Source organism: Drosophila subpulchrella, chromosome 2L (assembly GCF_014743375.2).
Source record: "Drosophila subpulchrella strain 33 F10 #4 breed RU33 chromosome 2L, RU_Dsub_v1.1 Primary Assembly, whole genome shotgun sequence".
NCBI lineage: Eukaryota > Metazoa > Arthropoda > Insecta > Diptera > Drosophilidae > Drosophila > Drosophila subpulchrella.
The window spans coordinates 2,943,911-2,958,906 of NC_050610.1; the positions used below are offsets into that span (position 1 = coordinate 2,943,911).

A 14,996-nucleotide genomic window follows, 5' to 3' on the forward strand; every position below is an offset into this window, starting at 1 on the left:
AAAAAAATTAATCTCCTTAGCATGGGCGAACTTAAACCAATTTTAAGGTAATGTTTTTAAATATATAGGCGGTTTGTGGTTCAATATGCCATATAACGATGTCGTTTTTCTCGAATCAAGGGTGTGATAGGCTTCCAAAACCAGTAAGCCTGATACTAACCTCAATGAAAAAAGCAACAAAATGAAAATCTCTATAAAAAATTTGTTCCATTTCTTACTTGCTTCTTTGCTTTTTTGATTGATGTATCAGATTAAAAAATTAAATTAATTTACTGAAATCAATAAAAATACTAGCCAGTATATATGTATCTCAATGAAAATTTGATGGTATAAGTGCTGCAGGAACTACTCTCTTTAATTTTTATTTCATAGCAAACAATTTGGAATTTGAAGATGTTTTAACACTAATATAATTTATTTTTATTACTTTTTTACATTGAACATTAACAATTTGGAAAAGTAATATTTAGGAAAATAAATTTTTTGCTTTACTTAGAGCTTTAGAAACGCAATTAAGACTCAGCCATGAGCGTGTATTGCTAACTGATGTTTCTTCAAGTTGGTCGGTATGAATTTGACTCTCTGACTCAATATCATTAATTACTTCCAGAGGTGGCACTTCCTCAGCAACCGGATTATCTACAGAATTAGTATTCCCTTGACTCGTTTTATGTCGATCAGTGCTGTCCATTCGAAATTGCTCCTTTTCCTGAAGGCTCATTTTGCGCCAAATAGAGGAGGCCTCAGCGGTTAGTCTTCCGGGGTTGGCTCTCTTGAACTTTCCTAAGAAATTCTTGTATGCCATACTGCTTCGACGGCTAAGGGTGTGGCGACTTTTCACAGCCGGGGCAGTCGATGGGTTACCTAGCGTTTCGGGTACATTTTCGGGGGTCACCACCCCGCGAACTTCAGCATCGAGCCGTTTGACAGGTTTACGGAGCTGTTTGGACGGTTTCTTCTGCGTCTTAACATCAGACAGTTCCCCATTTTCATTATTCATCTTCTGATTTATTCACTTGGTCTTCTGTTTGTATATTTGTTGGCTGAATTTAATATTTCTGTTAGAAAGTGCAACGACAAGGCGAAAGTAACTGAGTCCTCGCTCTGCTATTTTTTAAAAACTGTACAACCAATATTTACCTTGAATTACAAAATGTGTGCTGCGTTCTGTACTGAATCTGAGTGAATAAACTAGACAAAACTAAAGGCAAGGGTAACTCGGTCTTAGGCCTGCTTCGTATGTGTAACTTAGAACCAAGAAAATATATTGCAATTTTATTTTTTTCTTATTTAAATATATTTATGTCTGAGAACCCATGTTGATATTATAAAAAGGTTGTTTAGGTTTAAATTAAAAATACCTCATGCATATGAGCTTCTATGTACTTACCACCATGGAGGTGCGATGACACTTGTGGGAACTGTGGAACGCCTGCAGATCGTTGATGGTGCCCTCATCAATGAGCCCCATCCTGCCGCCCAAAAACGGGGATCTCCGTGCCGTGAGACGATGTTGTTGCTGCAGCTGCTGCATTTTCTGGCGGCGACTCCCGAATTGATAGGGCTCCGCCTCGCACTGGTTGACCCGCAGCGTGGACACGTCGATGTCGATGCTGATGAAACCCCTTAGCCCGTGGCGCCCAATCGGCGGGATTGCAATGCTGTAGGACACCAGCCAGCGGCTGAGGGAGCACGAGAAGTATGGAAAGGTCCACCAGCCCTTGTAATAGTTGTTGGGCGGACTGGGAGCGAATTTCGGGGAACGCAGCGTGGGTGTAGAGGTCTCGTCGTCGAACCTGTGGAGGGTATTTTAAATGAATTCAAGCGAGGCTAGAGAAGGTCGTTATAGCGATGTTTGGCGAAATCTAATTTAACATACATCTTATCATGATGGTTAGCATTGCTTTAGAAAAATAATTTCATACTAAATTCTTTAGTATATTAAAGGAAAATAAAACTATCACGTTGTGAAAAAATCCTATCTGTTCTAGTTTTGGCTGGGCGTTATTGCACTAAAAAAAGTGTTTCAAAGCCTGCAGGCGAAAATGCATTTTTAGAAGAAGTTAATTGGACTTTCAAATGATAACGTGTTTTCCAAGATGAGCCTCAACCTAAGAGCTAATTATAATAACTTATTTAATTATAACTTTTTATGTTGAAACAAATAAATATACCCTAATTGTAGTTTTTTTTCTGTGGGTGGATTTTCAATGACTCAATAGTTTCAGTTCTAAGTAAAAAACATTTTTTAGGCAAATATTTTATAAAAGAAAGGTATCTCAGACGTTTAGGAAGCATGAAAATAATGTATTTGAGAAACCAGACGTTATTGCATGTTCCCATCTTTCGAACATAAGTACAATCTTGACATTAACTTAGTATATTAGCCTGGTGCCTTAAAAGTATGCAGAAATATTTTAAAATACTACTATATTTAATTTTTAGGACATTGAATAAAAAAATATTTTTGTACTAATCAAAAAGTTTATAACACATAAAGTTTATAATTTACATTTATCAAAAAGAATTTCACTTCGTAACTCCAATATAATATTCCGACAACACTGATTTGTGGCACGTACCAGGGATAGCTGCCTGCGGGCTTCTTGCCAATCTGCAGCCCATCCTCGTCGTAACGCTGCGTTTCCGACTGGGCCCCCTTGACCCACCACACGTACGACTGCACCGCTCCATTCGTCAGATTCAGGGCCAAAATGCGGGCCCCGGTTACAAAGTCATCGGTGAGCAGTCCTTTGGCCAGGGCATCCGACAATCCTTCAAATGAAAAGAGCAGTGCATTAGCATTCTGGGTCGCATGGGCAAAATGTGTTTCAATAATTGGTGGCGGAAATTAAATGAAAGTACGCACAAGGTAATTAAAAACTGTATTTCGAAAACAAATTGGTCGTGTCACTTCACTGCTCGTAATTGCTGATTACAGCGCACAAATTTCCCAACTTTAATTATTTATGGCGCGAAGGTTGTGGCTCTCATTTTCGGCCTGCCGTCAATTCGATTTACCAATGGGAAATGCATTTCCATTGTTGATTTCCCAGCCACCGGGGTGTTTCGTTTGATTGCATTCTCAGTGATTTACATAAATATTTTTGCAATTTCCAACGTTATTATACTCAATCCTTGTCGAGCGGTTATTGCCACAGAGTGCTACTCAGGTGTAGCTCTTAAAATCGATAAAAGCAAACATGTACTAAAGACTTAAAATAAAATTGAAATATGAAATACTATATCAGTTACAATTTTTTTTATAAAATTCATTAAATTTAATTATATTAAACTTACTTCCTGTAATGCCAACATTTTCCAATGTATATATTAAATATTCAATTCAATAACAATTGCCTTTGATTTGTTAATTAAAAACGAACTTTTAATTAAATAAATTCTGAAATGTGGACAATTTCATTTGTGTGGGTGGGATATGCGTGCACATGAATTATGCATGTGCAATTAAACGTGTTAATCACGTTAGGAAGGCTTTCCCATTGTTATCCCGCTGCATTGCACTTTCTGGAAACTTAAAGCGCTTAACTCGAAACATCTGTTATTGTTATTGCGACCTTGAAACAGTCATTAAAAGCCGCAGCTGTTGGTGCAGTTGTTCTTTCGGCCTTGGCAAAAGTGTCAACCCAACAACAATGATTAATATGCGCGGCAGGACATCAGAGGCCTTCTCTCTTCTTCGACCTCCCCTCTCGCTCTAACCTCTGTGAGTGTGGGAGTGTGTGGGCGGTGACTGTCAAAAGCTAATATTTTTGCAACACTCGCCCGCCCTTCGGTTTCAGTGCTGACAGGATTTTGGAAACAGTAAGTTAAAAGTAGCTAAACATCTGAAATGATATCCCATACAAGGCATTATTTGTAATTTTCAATATAATTGAGTTCTGATTAAAAATCTCTTTGAAACGAGTTTTTCAAAACAAATATTGTTAAATGTATTTTAGTTCTTAGAATAATAGACTAAACGTTAAACATATTTTAGTTCTTAAAATAATAGACTAAACGGGATTAATAATGGCCTTAAAAATGTGCCTCCCGTATAGTTTGGGGAAAAGTGAACTAAAAATCCACATGGACCCATTTATCCCTTAAATAACATTTGTCACATATTTATTGCCATTATGTATCCCATTTAGTTCAATATTTCTAAAATAAACTTCGATATTAACGAATATTGTGTGTTTTGTTGCCAATTCATACGGAATTATAAAATGTTTTAAGACAAAAATAAAATTTAAGCAAATTTTAATAAGTTAATTTCAATATCCATTCTTAGGAACGGTTAAATCCTTTACTTTCCTTTAGTATAAACATATACAACTAATTAAACCTATCATATTTTTATTGAGTTGATACAAAATATAATTTTTTTTTAAATATTCAGAAATTTGAAGGTATGTACATTTTTTTTGGATAAATAAAGCTACATTATCCGGGAAAAAGCTGAAATGGAATCCCTGACGTTTGACTTTCAGTAAGGAAAAAAGGGGAGAGGAAGCGAAAGCGAAACGAGAATTGTTTACAAAGTAAACTTATTTAAATTCGATTACCGCAACTTCCGTGGTACTTTCTTTATTTTTATGTTTTAGTATGTATAGGGTTTGCTTATTTTCCCTTTCCTGTTTGTTTTTGTTGCTGCTGCTATAGAAGGTACGCGCAACATCTCGGAAAGTTTTTCTCTTCTGTATCCGGGAGAAAGTAAAGCAAACCGTGTACGTGCATTTTTTAAGTTGGCAAACTTTTTTGATTCCGTGGGGTTGGAGTAAAATTGAAACAAAGGATCTGCGATATGGCAGTATATGTATGTACATACGCGGGTAAAATGTGTATGCTTACTTTCCCCATCCGATTAAAAAAAATTACTAGCATAATTTATCCAGTACTCAAAGTCTTTGATATCGCGCTTGATACTATAGCAAAACAATCAATTTAGGGTGTAACAGTAAAACTTAAAAATAGACTTTAACACATTTGTTAAATGATTAAAAAAAACAGTTAAAGTATATAAAAAAACTTTATTTTTATCTATTTGTTCCCGTTTTTGGTTTTAACATCAAAACGGTATTGCTGGTTTACTACATTGCTGAAAATACTTTAAGTATGGGAGTGTAGGATAAAGTGGCGAACTTGTTAAATTGTAGTCGATTTCTCTTATCGTGTCGACAATGTATTTACAATAAAACAAGGAAGAACGCTATAGTCGAGTACCTCGACTATCAGATACTGATAGTTACTCAGCTAAAGGGACCAGAGGGAAAGGGAGATATGCAAGCAGCAAAGCGAGATTGAAATGCGCCACCTACCGGCGGTATACAGACTTAAGCGTTATGGGCGTTAGAGTGGACGTGACAAACTTTTTTGGATCAATCGATAGGTACTGACGAGACCCATACATTTCAGTTAAAATTGTTTATCTAGCAAGAAAATTGTGGGCGTCATAGGTTTGGGCGGTTTGTGGGCGTAAGAGTGGGCGTGGCATATTCGCGTAACGAACTTGCACTGCGTACAAGGCTACGGAATCTAAATCTGAGATCCCCATTCTCTACCTTTGATAGTTTCCGAGATATCCGCGTTCATATTTACGATTTTTTGAAGTTTTTGGGCGTTAAAGTGGGCGTGGCAAACTTTTTTTAGGTCAAAACAGCATCAAAACTGTTGGGCGGTTTGTGGGCGTTAGAGTAGACGTGGCACTCTGTTGAAACAAACTTGCGCTGCGTAAGAAGCTCAGGAATCTGCATGCCAAATCTCAATAGCCAAGCTCTTATAGTTTCCGAGATCTCAGCGTTCATCCGGACAGACAGATAGACGGACATGGCTAGATCGACTCGGATAGTGATCCTGATCAAGAATATATATACTTTATGGGGTCGGAAACGCTTCCTTCTGCCTGTTACGTACTTTCCGACAAATCTAGTATACCCTTTTACTCTACGAGCAACGGGTATAATTATTAAGAGCTCGCGTAATTTGTTTCTGAGATAGTTACGACTCAAAATATGAAGCAAAAACTAAAGAGCCTATTTCATTAATGTGTTTTAGCAATGCCAGAGTAAAGATTTGTAAAAATCCTAGTCAGATAAATATATACAAGAATTAATAAGATCTTTAGGAACAGTTCTTGATACTATGTGTTTGTTTCTTTTGCGCCTATTGAAAGTGTCACAATCATATATTCAACAGTAGGGTATCGTGACATTTTTTTGGGTTTGAGACTTAAACTGTTTTGGAATTCGTTGGCAATATATCGTTTTTTGTTTCTGTTCTACAGCCAATAACTAAAAAGTACATTATTTTTCGTAGATTTTTCTGAACGAGAAATTGATCAACTTACTATTATAAATTTTAACCCAGAACTGAAGTGAACTTCTCTTCTAAGTGTACAGTAAATTTGTACTACATTATATTCATTTTCACCTTTTCTTAAAGCAAAAATAAATCATTTTCACATCTGCATAGATTTTTAGTGCGTATCTATCAGTTCGTCACCTTACCCTACTACTTGTAAAAGTAGAAAAAATATAGGTTTACGCCAAGCGCTGAAGTATTTAACTCCGCCAGAAATTTACCGTCGAACCTTTACAGGAATATGCTCTACAGGATTTCAGCAACTTTCTGCTCTTAAAGGTTTGAAAAATATTAATTTTCGGAAAAGTGACATTCAAAAAAATAATCGTTCATTACTACACCCCACACAACACTACTTGTTCAATTAATAATCGTTGTCACTGTGTAGACATATGTGTTTACTTCTTATCCTTCTTCATACTGCAACTCTGAGCAAAGTGGCCGAGACAGAACGCTTAAGGTAAACAACATTTCGCAATGGCTGTCAGGCGGTTTTCACCTGCGAAGGTAACACACTGCGACAGGACGAATAACGGGAATGATGTGCTTATGGGTCACGGGCTCATTCATCATCCGCTCTGCCATTTTGTTCCGAACTCGTCCGTATTCCGTCATCAATCTATTTTGCCATTTTTTTGGATAGTTGTATAATTTATTGCCTCCTGGGCATGTTTTTGTTTTACTCGCTGGAAAGGTGTTGCTGAAAATGTAACAACAATTGTAACATTTTGTGTTTTTCATTTTCTTGGCTGTCGGACAAACAAAAGTTTCAGAGTGTGTAAAATTGGAAATTATTCAAACTGCAGTCAGACATGTTTTTTGCAGTCCCACGTGGGGGCTTTTCCAGATGCCAGGTGTTTCAGGAATAATTAAATTTATCCGAGATTCGGTTTGACTGAAAACGGACTTATGGGGGCAATTGTATCGGTTTTTTGGGAATAATATGTGGAAGAACGTTTGTTTGGTCGTCGGCAAACAAACTTAAAGGGATACTCGGAAAGCTTTATACAAATTTCAAGATGTTCGGCTTAAATAGTTAATATATGCATGTGTATGTACGATGTTCTCTTTATAAGTGAAAATGGTAAATAAAACAAGAATGGCCCATTTTTAATTAAATTGTTAAAGTAAATACATTTACACGCTACACATGTCTTAGAATGATAAATGCTATTCATATGACTTCAGTTCAACAGAACATAGTTGCCATAAAAAATGCTCAAATGGATAATTATTCATTTATTTATTTATTCGATTTTTTTGTGCAACCCGCTGGAGCTTTTCATTTATAGCATTAGTCACTTGGCGGCAAAGTAGAACTACACTAAAAAAATATAGTTACGATTTAATACCGGTTGTATTAAAAGTATCCAGAGGTAGTATTGAAATTAAGGTATAGATTCAACACTAAATACTATAAGGCCTTTACTTTACAGTTTCCTTTCTATATTGAAGAGTATAGAATTTGGATTTGTGGCATTATTTAAAAAAAAATTAAACTAGTTTCAATCGACGCCAAACCGATACTCAATAGTGTAAAATGTATGTAGCAATAGTTGCTTTTTATGACTATTTTTTTGGTGTACCTATTTTCCATTGACAGAAAAGAGCCTTTTAGGACCTAAAGGAAGTCAAACCTAATAGTTTTATCTGCCCCTTAAATTAAAAGGTTATTTCCATGCCCTTGACGCAACCTTTTTCATTTAAGCCCAAAAGCAGGCAATTGGCTTTGCACCCAGCCTCTCTCTTCGCTTCTCACAGTGTGCAGCTCGACGCTCCTCAGCAAGTGTTATCCTTTTAAGTGGCTGTCGCTCTTGCCCCCTTTTAAATTGGCTTTAATTTATTCGATTTGCGAGGGCACTTTATACGAATAATTTATGCACCGCATCAAAATTTCAAGAGTCAAACAGACGGCCGAGGGTAAGATAGAGGCAAGTGCCAAAATTGTATACAAATGGCAGCCTCCTGTTGCTGTCCTGCGCTCAACAGGATGATGGAACAATAACAACAGCAGCAGCAACAAAAGGCTCCAATTTGCCTTCCCTTTATGCGATTTTCGCTGACACCTCTCACCTTTGTGAGCACGAACAGAGCCAGTGACGCCAAGAAAAACCCTGATATAGCTGTCTGCCAACCGAAAGAGGTGGTCTGTTTCAAGACGGTGTGGAAATCATGGCCATAATGGCAACTTGTGCGCTCCAACACTTCCAGCCCCCCTTATTATCCCGATCCTATACGAAGACAACCCGAGAACCAGAGCCCCAGCGATGAGTTCATTGTGCGTTTTGTGCTCCGGCTCGTCCTTGACTATGCATGACACACTGATAGCATTTTATTGGATGATTTCTACACTGTAAGAAGAATTTAAATGTCTTTAATCCGGTTAAAATTGCAAGTACTTTTTAGCCAGATCCAGTTGGAACTGACTTCGATCGTTGGTAATGGATATCTGAACAATCTTTCGTATTGACTTAACACATTTTGGACATTTTTTGGTATATTTTTCGAAATGCAGAATAGGGAATATGATATATATGGTGTCTAATAGTATAAACGTCATTTATACTTTTAGGCACCTAAAATGACATCAAGCTGGTGTCTTAAGTCCTTTACATATATTAATATGACGTTGTTATACCCGTTACTCGTAGAGTAAAAGGGTATACTAGATTCGTCGGAAAGTATGTAACAGGCAGAAGGATACGTTTCCGACCCCATAAAGTATATATATTCTTGATCAGGATCACTAGCCGAGTCGATCTAGCCATGTCCGTCTGTCCGTCGGTCCGTCTGTCTGTCCGGATGAACGCTGAGATCTTGGAAACTATAAGAGCTAGGCTATTGAGATTTGGCGTGCAGATTCCTGAGCTTTTTACGCAGCGCAAGTTTGTTTCAGTTGAGTGCCACGCCCACTTTAACGCCCACAAACCGCCCAAAACTGTGGCTCCTACAGTTTTGATGCTAGAATAAAAATTTTAACTGAAATGTATTGTTCTTATCAATACCTATCGATTGATAAAAAAAAGTTTGCCACGCCCACTTTTACGCCCACAAACCGCCCACAAACTTCAAAAAATCGTAAATATGAACGTGGATATCTCGGAAACTATTAAGGATAGAGAATTGGGATCTCAGATTTATATTCCGTAGCCTTGTGCGCAGCGCAAGTTTGTTACGCAAATATGCCACGCCCACTCTAACGCCCACAAACCGCCCAAGCCTGTGGCGCCCACAATTTTCATGCTAGGTACAAAATTTTAACTGAACTGTATTGGTCTCGTCAATACCTATCGATTGACCCAAAAAAAAAATTTGTCACGCCCACTCTAACGCTCATAACGCTTAAATCTGTCTACCGCCGATAGCACCAGTTTACAAAAAAAAATTGATGAAATACGCACTTCAGGAAACCTTTGTTTTCCGGTAGGATACATCTCCCTGATTAAGAAAAGGGCATTTAAAATTTTTTCTATGGTACCAATTTTTTTTAAAGTGTATAAAACGTTTTTCGCACTTTTTTATTTTCTAACTCGAGTTGTGACAAACCGAATTCGGTCATTAAAGACTCATTTTACAGGTAATGGAATGCCCTTTAACTTTCTTATACACATCATTGAGTTCCATTCATTAGTTTAGAAGCTACACTTCGTCAAAGTTGAAAAAGTTGGAAAAAATGCAAAAACGCTGGCATAAATTGCATCTTTAAAAATACACGCCTAAAAACCGAAATTAGTTTTATGTTGTTTTCTTAAAGGCTGAACTTTAACGGAGAATATAAGCCATTGATCACGACAATCCGTTGGTAAATCGATTTTTTACAGATTTTTAAACGTATATACCCAAGTTCAGTGCTCGGGAGCAGCGGCCGTTAAACATTATTTTAAATTTTCAGTGTTGAGGAACGTAAGAATTTGGTGCAAGTTGTAGTGCATAACGTCAGTTTCCTGGGTATTTCCTTGCTAAAAATATATGAAAATGATTTCCTTGTAACTGCAATCGCATACTTTTTAGCTTGCCAAGCACTAATAGCAAAGAAACTGACGTTATGCATAACTACTTGCACCAAAATCTTACGTTCCTCAACACTGAAAATTTAAAATAATGTTTAACGGCCGCTGCTCCCGAGCACTGAACTTGGGTATATACGTTTAAAAATCTGTAAAAAATCGATTTACCAACGGATTGTCGTGATCAATGGCTTATATTCTCCGTTAAAGTTCAGCCTTTAAGAAAACAACATAAAACTAATTTCGGTTTTTAGGCGTGTATTTTTAAAGATGCAATTTATGCCAGCGTTTTTGCATTTTTTCCAACTTTTTCAACTTTGACGAAGTGTAGCTTCTAAACTAATGAATGGAACTCAATGATGTGTATAAGAAAGTTAAAGGGCATTCCATTACCTGTAAAATGAGTCTTTAATGACCGAATTCGGTTTGTCACAACTCGAGTTAGAAAATAAAAAAGTGCGAAAAACGTTTTTTACACTTTAAAAAAAATTGGTACCATAGAAAAAATTTTAAATGCCCTTTTCTTAATCAGGGAGATGTATCCTACCGGAAAACAAAGGTTTCCTGAAGTGCGTATTTCATCAATTTTTATACCCGTTACTCGTAGAGTAAAAGGGTATACTAGATTCGTCGGAAAGTATGTAACAGGCAGAAGGAAGCGTTTCCGACCCCATAAAGTATATATATTCTTGATCAGGATCACTAGCCGAGTCGATCTAGCCATGTCCGTCTGTCCGTCTGTCCGTCTGTCCGTCTGTCCGTCTGTCCGTCTGTCCGTATGAACGCTGAGATCTTGGAAACTATAAGAGTTACAATACTGGGATTAGGCATGCAGATTCCTGAGATTCCTGCGCAGCGCAAGTTTGTTTCAAAAGAGTGCCACGCCCACTCTAACGCCCACAAACCGCCCAAAACTGTGGCTCCTACAGTTTTGATGCTAGAACAAAAATTTTAACTGAAATGTATTGTTCTCATCAATACCTACCGACTGACCTAAAAAAAGTTTGCCACGCCCACTTTAACGCCCACAAACTTCAAAAAATCGTAATTATGAACGCGGATATCTCGGAAAATATCAAAGATAGAGAAACGAGATTTCAGATTTAGATTCCGTAGGCTTGAGCGCAGCGCAAGTTTATTACGCGAATATGCCACGCCCACTCCAACGCCCACAAACCGCCCAAGTCTGTGGCGCCCACAATTTTCATGGTAGATAAAAAATTTAAACTGAAATGTATTGGTCTCGTCAATACCTATCGATTGATTTAAAAAAAACTTTGCCACGCCCACTCTAACGCCCACAACGCTTAAATCTGTCTACCGCCGGTAGGTGGCGCATTTGCTGCTTGCATATCTCCATTTTCCTTTGGTCCCTTTAGCTGAGTAACGGGTATCTGATAGTCGAGGTACTCGACTATAGCGTTCTTCCTTGTTTTTTGTAAACTGGTGTAGGTGTCGCATTTCAATATCGCTTTGCTGCTTGCATATCTCCATTTCCCTCTGGTCCCTTTAGCTGAGTAACGGGTATCTGATAGTCGAGGTACTCGACTATAGTGTTCTTACTTGTTTTAGTTTTCGGTTCATACGAACAGACGGACATGGCTAGATCGACTCGGCTAGTAATCCTGATCAAGAATATATTCTTTTTAGGGTCGGAAAGACTGCCTGTTACATACTTTACGACAAATCTAATTTATCCTTTTACTCTACGAGTAATAGGTATAAAAATCAGGTCCAGTTCGTAAGTTTCAGGGCATCTAGCTCTACCCTAATTTTATACAATTCATTGCCTCCAGTTTATTATACGCAACAGCAATACATTTCGATTTGGTGATTTTGTATGCAGAATGACTGGTGCCCATATTTGTTGGTCCTCGTCACGGGACCACCCAATATCAGAGACCTCTCACCAGCCAGTTTAAGTGAGGTCCTCAGAATGGTGGCGTCAAAGTGGCCGTCGCCAGGGGTCGTCTCCAAGCGGACCATAATCTGAGACATCTCTTTTTTTCGTCCATCTTCGCCGTTCGAGCCAAACGCAGCGCGAACTTTGATGAGCTTCAGGCGTTGACACTGGGGATACGGCTTAATGAGCTCGTTAATCTTGGCAACTACAAATTGAGCAGCCTCTTGAACAGCACTTTCATAGGTGGAAATCGGGAATAGTTCCTCACACAGGCAGTAATGATGTGATATCGCAGCGCTGCGACAATCTCTGCTCTCTGGAATCGGTAGAAAAAGGCTAATACCACGACTGTTGGACAAATTTTGCGTTCGTTTCATCACGTTTATGTCAGTCAGGTCATTAAGATTAATTAAATCCTTAAGGGTTTCGTGCAAATCATATGTCGTGATCAGACTTCGAGCGTTCTGCTCAAGATTGGAAATAGCAAGAGGGAAGCTCTTTGGAAGCCATTCCGGATATATGGCAATAAGAAGAGGTTGCGAAATCTCTTTTTGGCCTTGGTCAGTATTGGGAAATCCCTCCATTCTGAATCCATGATCGGCCAATACAAGAATAAATGTGTGATTCATAATACCCAGCATCTTCAAGTGCTGCATTATTCTTAAGTAGTCTTCGTCTATCAGCTTGGCATAATTAAAATGATCGTGGATGCCCTGGGTGTGCCAAAGAAATGAGAAGAAAGGACTTCGTTGCAAATGCGCCATTGTCTTATATATAAAGTCATAGTATATAACCTGATAGAGTCGATGGCCGGAGCACTCAAGGCTATGATCGGTATTATAAGTTGTGAATAAATCGATCTCGACCATTACTGGACGCAAATAGTAATCGGTGGGCTGCTTAAAAAAACCCTTTTTCGTGTGTGTGAATGTGCCGATGCTTTCGTTATCCTCACTAAACACAGTTGAGTAACCAGCCGCTTTGAAATCATCCCATAGGAAGTGACATTTGTCGAAACTTGGCTTTCCAGCATAACAAGAATTTTCAAGTTCTGAAAAGTATTTACCGCTTAGCAAAGGAATCAGATTGGGATACGAGTTGCGACCCACACGATTGTAGCCCCAAAATTCGGTATGGGGTAAATGTTCCATAAAGTGTGACACTTTGTGAAAGTGTCGTTGATAGTGCATGTGGGATATTGAATCAAGGCCCAGAATCATGACTGAAAGTCGTTCGTTAGATGTCGATGTGTTCGACAGCATTGCAGAAGGGGGTAGGAAAAACAGAACGTCACTAAATATTATCCTGGCAAAGTCAACCCAACACCAGATGCGAATGTTCTGCTGGCCGGCTCCCACAAGGTAGGTTAACTGGTCTTTTAGCATGAATAACTGCAAGGATACGTACTTGTTTAGGAAGTCGTGAACTCTTATGAATTCCCGATAAGCACAGAAAATATGTCTCCAACGCTTCACACGAGAAAATGAAAAAAGCTCTGATTCTGAGATATTTAGGAGCAAATAATTTCTACCTCCAATAGTCTCGGCTTTAAAAAGCTGCATCCTTGGGCAGATAACTGGCTTGAATGGCTCTATGAAAGAAATAGCTATGTCCGAAAAAGGTTTCGTCGCACGTATGCGACACCCTGTCGAATTAACAAATAATGCAGAGTCGCTGTCGGTTAATATGCTATTATATTCAAAGCTAATATCCTTAATCCGGTCCCAATGCATATAAAAGGATATGAAGATCCAAATAAGAATAATAGTCATTGTCAATCCTAGGCGGCGATTACATTTTGTGGCCTTTTCACTTTCGAGATATATTGATATTGCTGTATGCATTTTTGCAATATGTTTCGAAAATTCTAGAAATATTGACAAAAATTAAAAATGTTACTTGACCTGAAAACGTCTTTGCAGTAACACCATATAATTTTTTTGCTCATTTTATATTTTCAAAAAATTTTTCTAATAAATTCCCAGATCAATTATTATGTGTAGGTTCTGGTATAAAGATAATGTCCATGTAATTATTACTCGATTGTGTATTCATATTTCAATATTTCATTTTACAATTTAGACGAACTTAATTTTATTGGTTATGTTTGAAATAGTATAAACCTAGTCATCCCTGCTTTGTTCTAGTTTATCAGTTCAATATTCTCCGTTTGTAAAACTAAAACAAGGAAGAACGCTAAATTCAAGAACCCGTTACTCAGCTAAAAGGGATCAAAAGGGAGATTGAGATATACAAGCAGGAAAGGGAGATTGTAAAGCGCCACCTACTCGCGATTACAATATATGGTTATGTGAGCAGTAGAGAGATTTAAGCGTTAAGGGCGTTTGTGGGCGTTAGAGTGGGCGTGGCAAATGTTTTTTTTAGATCAATCGATAGGTATTGACGAGACCAATACAATATAGATAACAATTTTTTTCTAGCATGAAAACTGTGGGCGCTTTAGTTTTGGGCGGCTTGTGGGCATTTGAGTAGGCTTGGCAAACTTTTTTTAGGTCAATCGATAGGTATTGACGAGAACAACACATTTCAGTTAAACATTTTTTTCTAGCTTTTAAATTGTAGGAGCCAGAGTTTTGAACGGTTTGTGGGCTTCCTTCTATAATATGCACCTAAATAAGAAGCACACACGTTTTAAATTCAAATTTATATGTATAATTTCTCTCAGTTCATCACTTTGTTGGGCACTGTCAAGGTTGCTGTCG

General features: G+C 37.9%; 3 protein-coding genes across 5 annotated transcripts in view; all 3 read right to left on the reverse strand.

Annotated features, from left to right (window-relative positions):
• The window catches only part of LOC119546518 (probable G-protein coupled receptor CG31760), a 41,602-nt gene that overhangs the window by 7,885 nt on the left and 18,721 nt on the right, over positions 1–14,996 (reverse strand). For both annotated transcript variants that reach the window (XM_037852848.1, XM_037852847.1), the window contains exons 5-6: positions 2,583–2,775; positions 1,391–1,796 (exon numbers count right to left, since the gene is read on the reverse strand). In XM_037852848.1, coding sequence (XP_037708776.1) covers positions 1,391–1,796; positions 2,583–2,775 — 599 coding nt within the window. The remainder of the gene's footprint in view (positions 1–1,390; positions 1,797–2,582; positions 2,776–14,996) is intronic.
• Positions 444–1,193, reverse strand: LOC119546521. 2 transcript variants are annotated; one of them, XM_037852856.1, is made up of 2 exons: positions 1,141–1,193; positions 444–1,043 (listed from the first exon to the last, which is right to left on the reverse strand). In XM_037852856.1, the coding sequence occupies exon 2, from the start codon at positions 998–1,000 to the stop codon at positions 467–469; it is 534 nt and encodes a 177-aa protein (XP_037708784.1). In that variant the 5' UTR covers positions 1,001–1,043; positions 1,141–1,193; the 3' UTR covers positions 444–466. The 2 variants fall into 2 exon arrangements, with proteins under 2 accessions (XP_037708784.1, XP_037708783.1); XM_037852855.1 differs by having other exon boundaries at positions 446–1,058; positions 1,141–1,192.
• LOC119546058 lies at positions 12,171–14,045 on the reverse strand. Its single transcript, XM_037852126.1, has one exon. The coding sequence runs from the start codon at positions 14,043–14,045 to the stop codon at positions 12,171–12,173; it is 1,875 nt and encodes a 624-aa protein (XP_037708054.1).

What these genes read in the sequence shown, in the direction of transcription:
- LOC119546521 (XM_037852856.1), bottom strand. Translation starts at nt 1,000, where the DNA reads ATGAATAATGAAAATGGGGAACTGTCTGATGTTAAGACGCAGAAGAAA.
- LOC119546058 (XM_037852126.1), bottom strand. Translation starts at nt 14,045, where the DNA reads ATGACTATTATTCTTATTTGGATCTTCATATCCTTTTATATGCATTGG.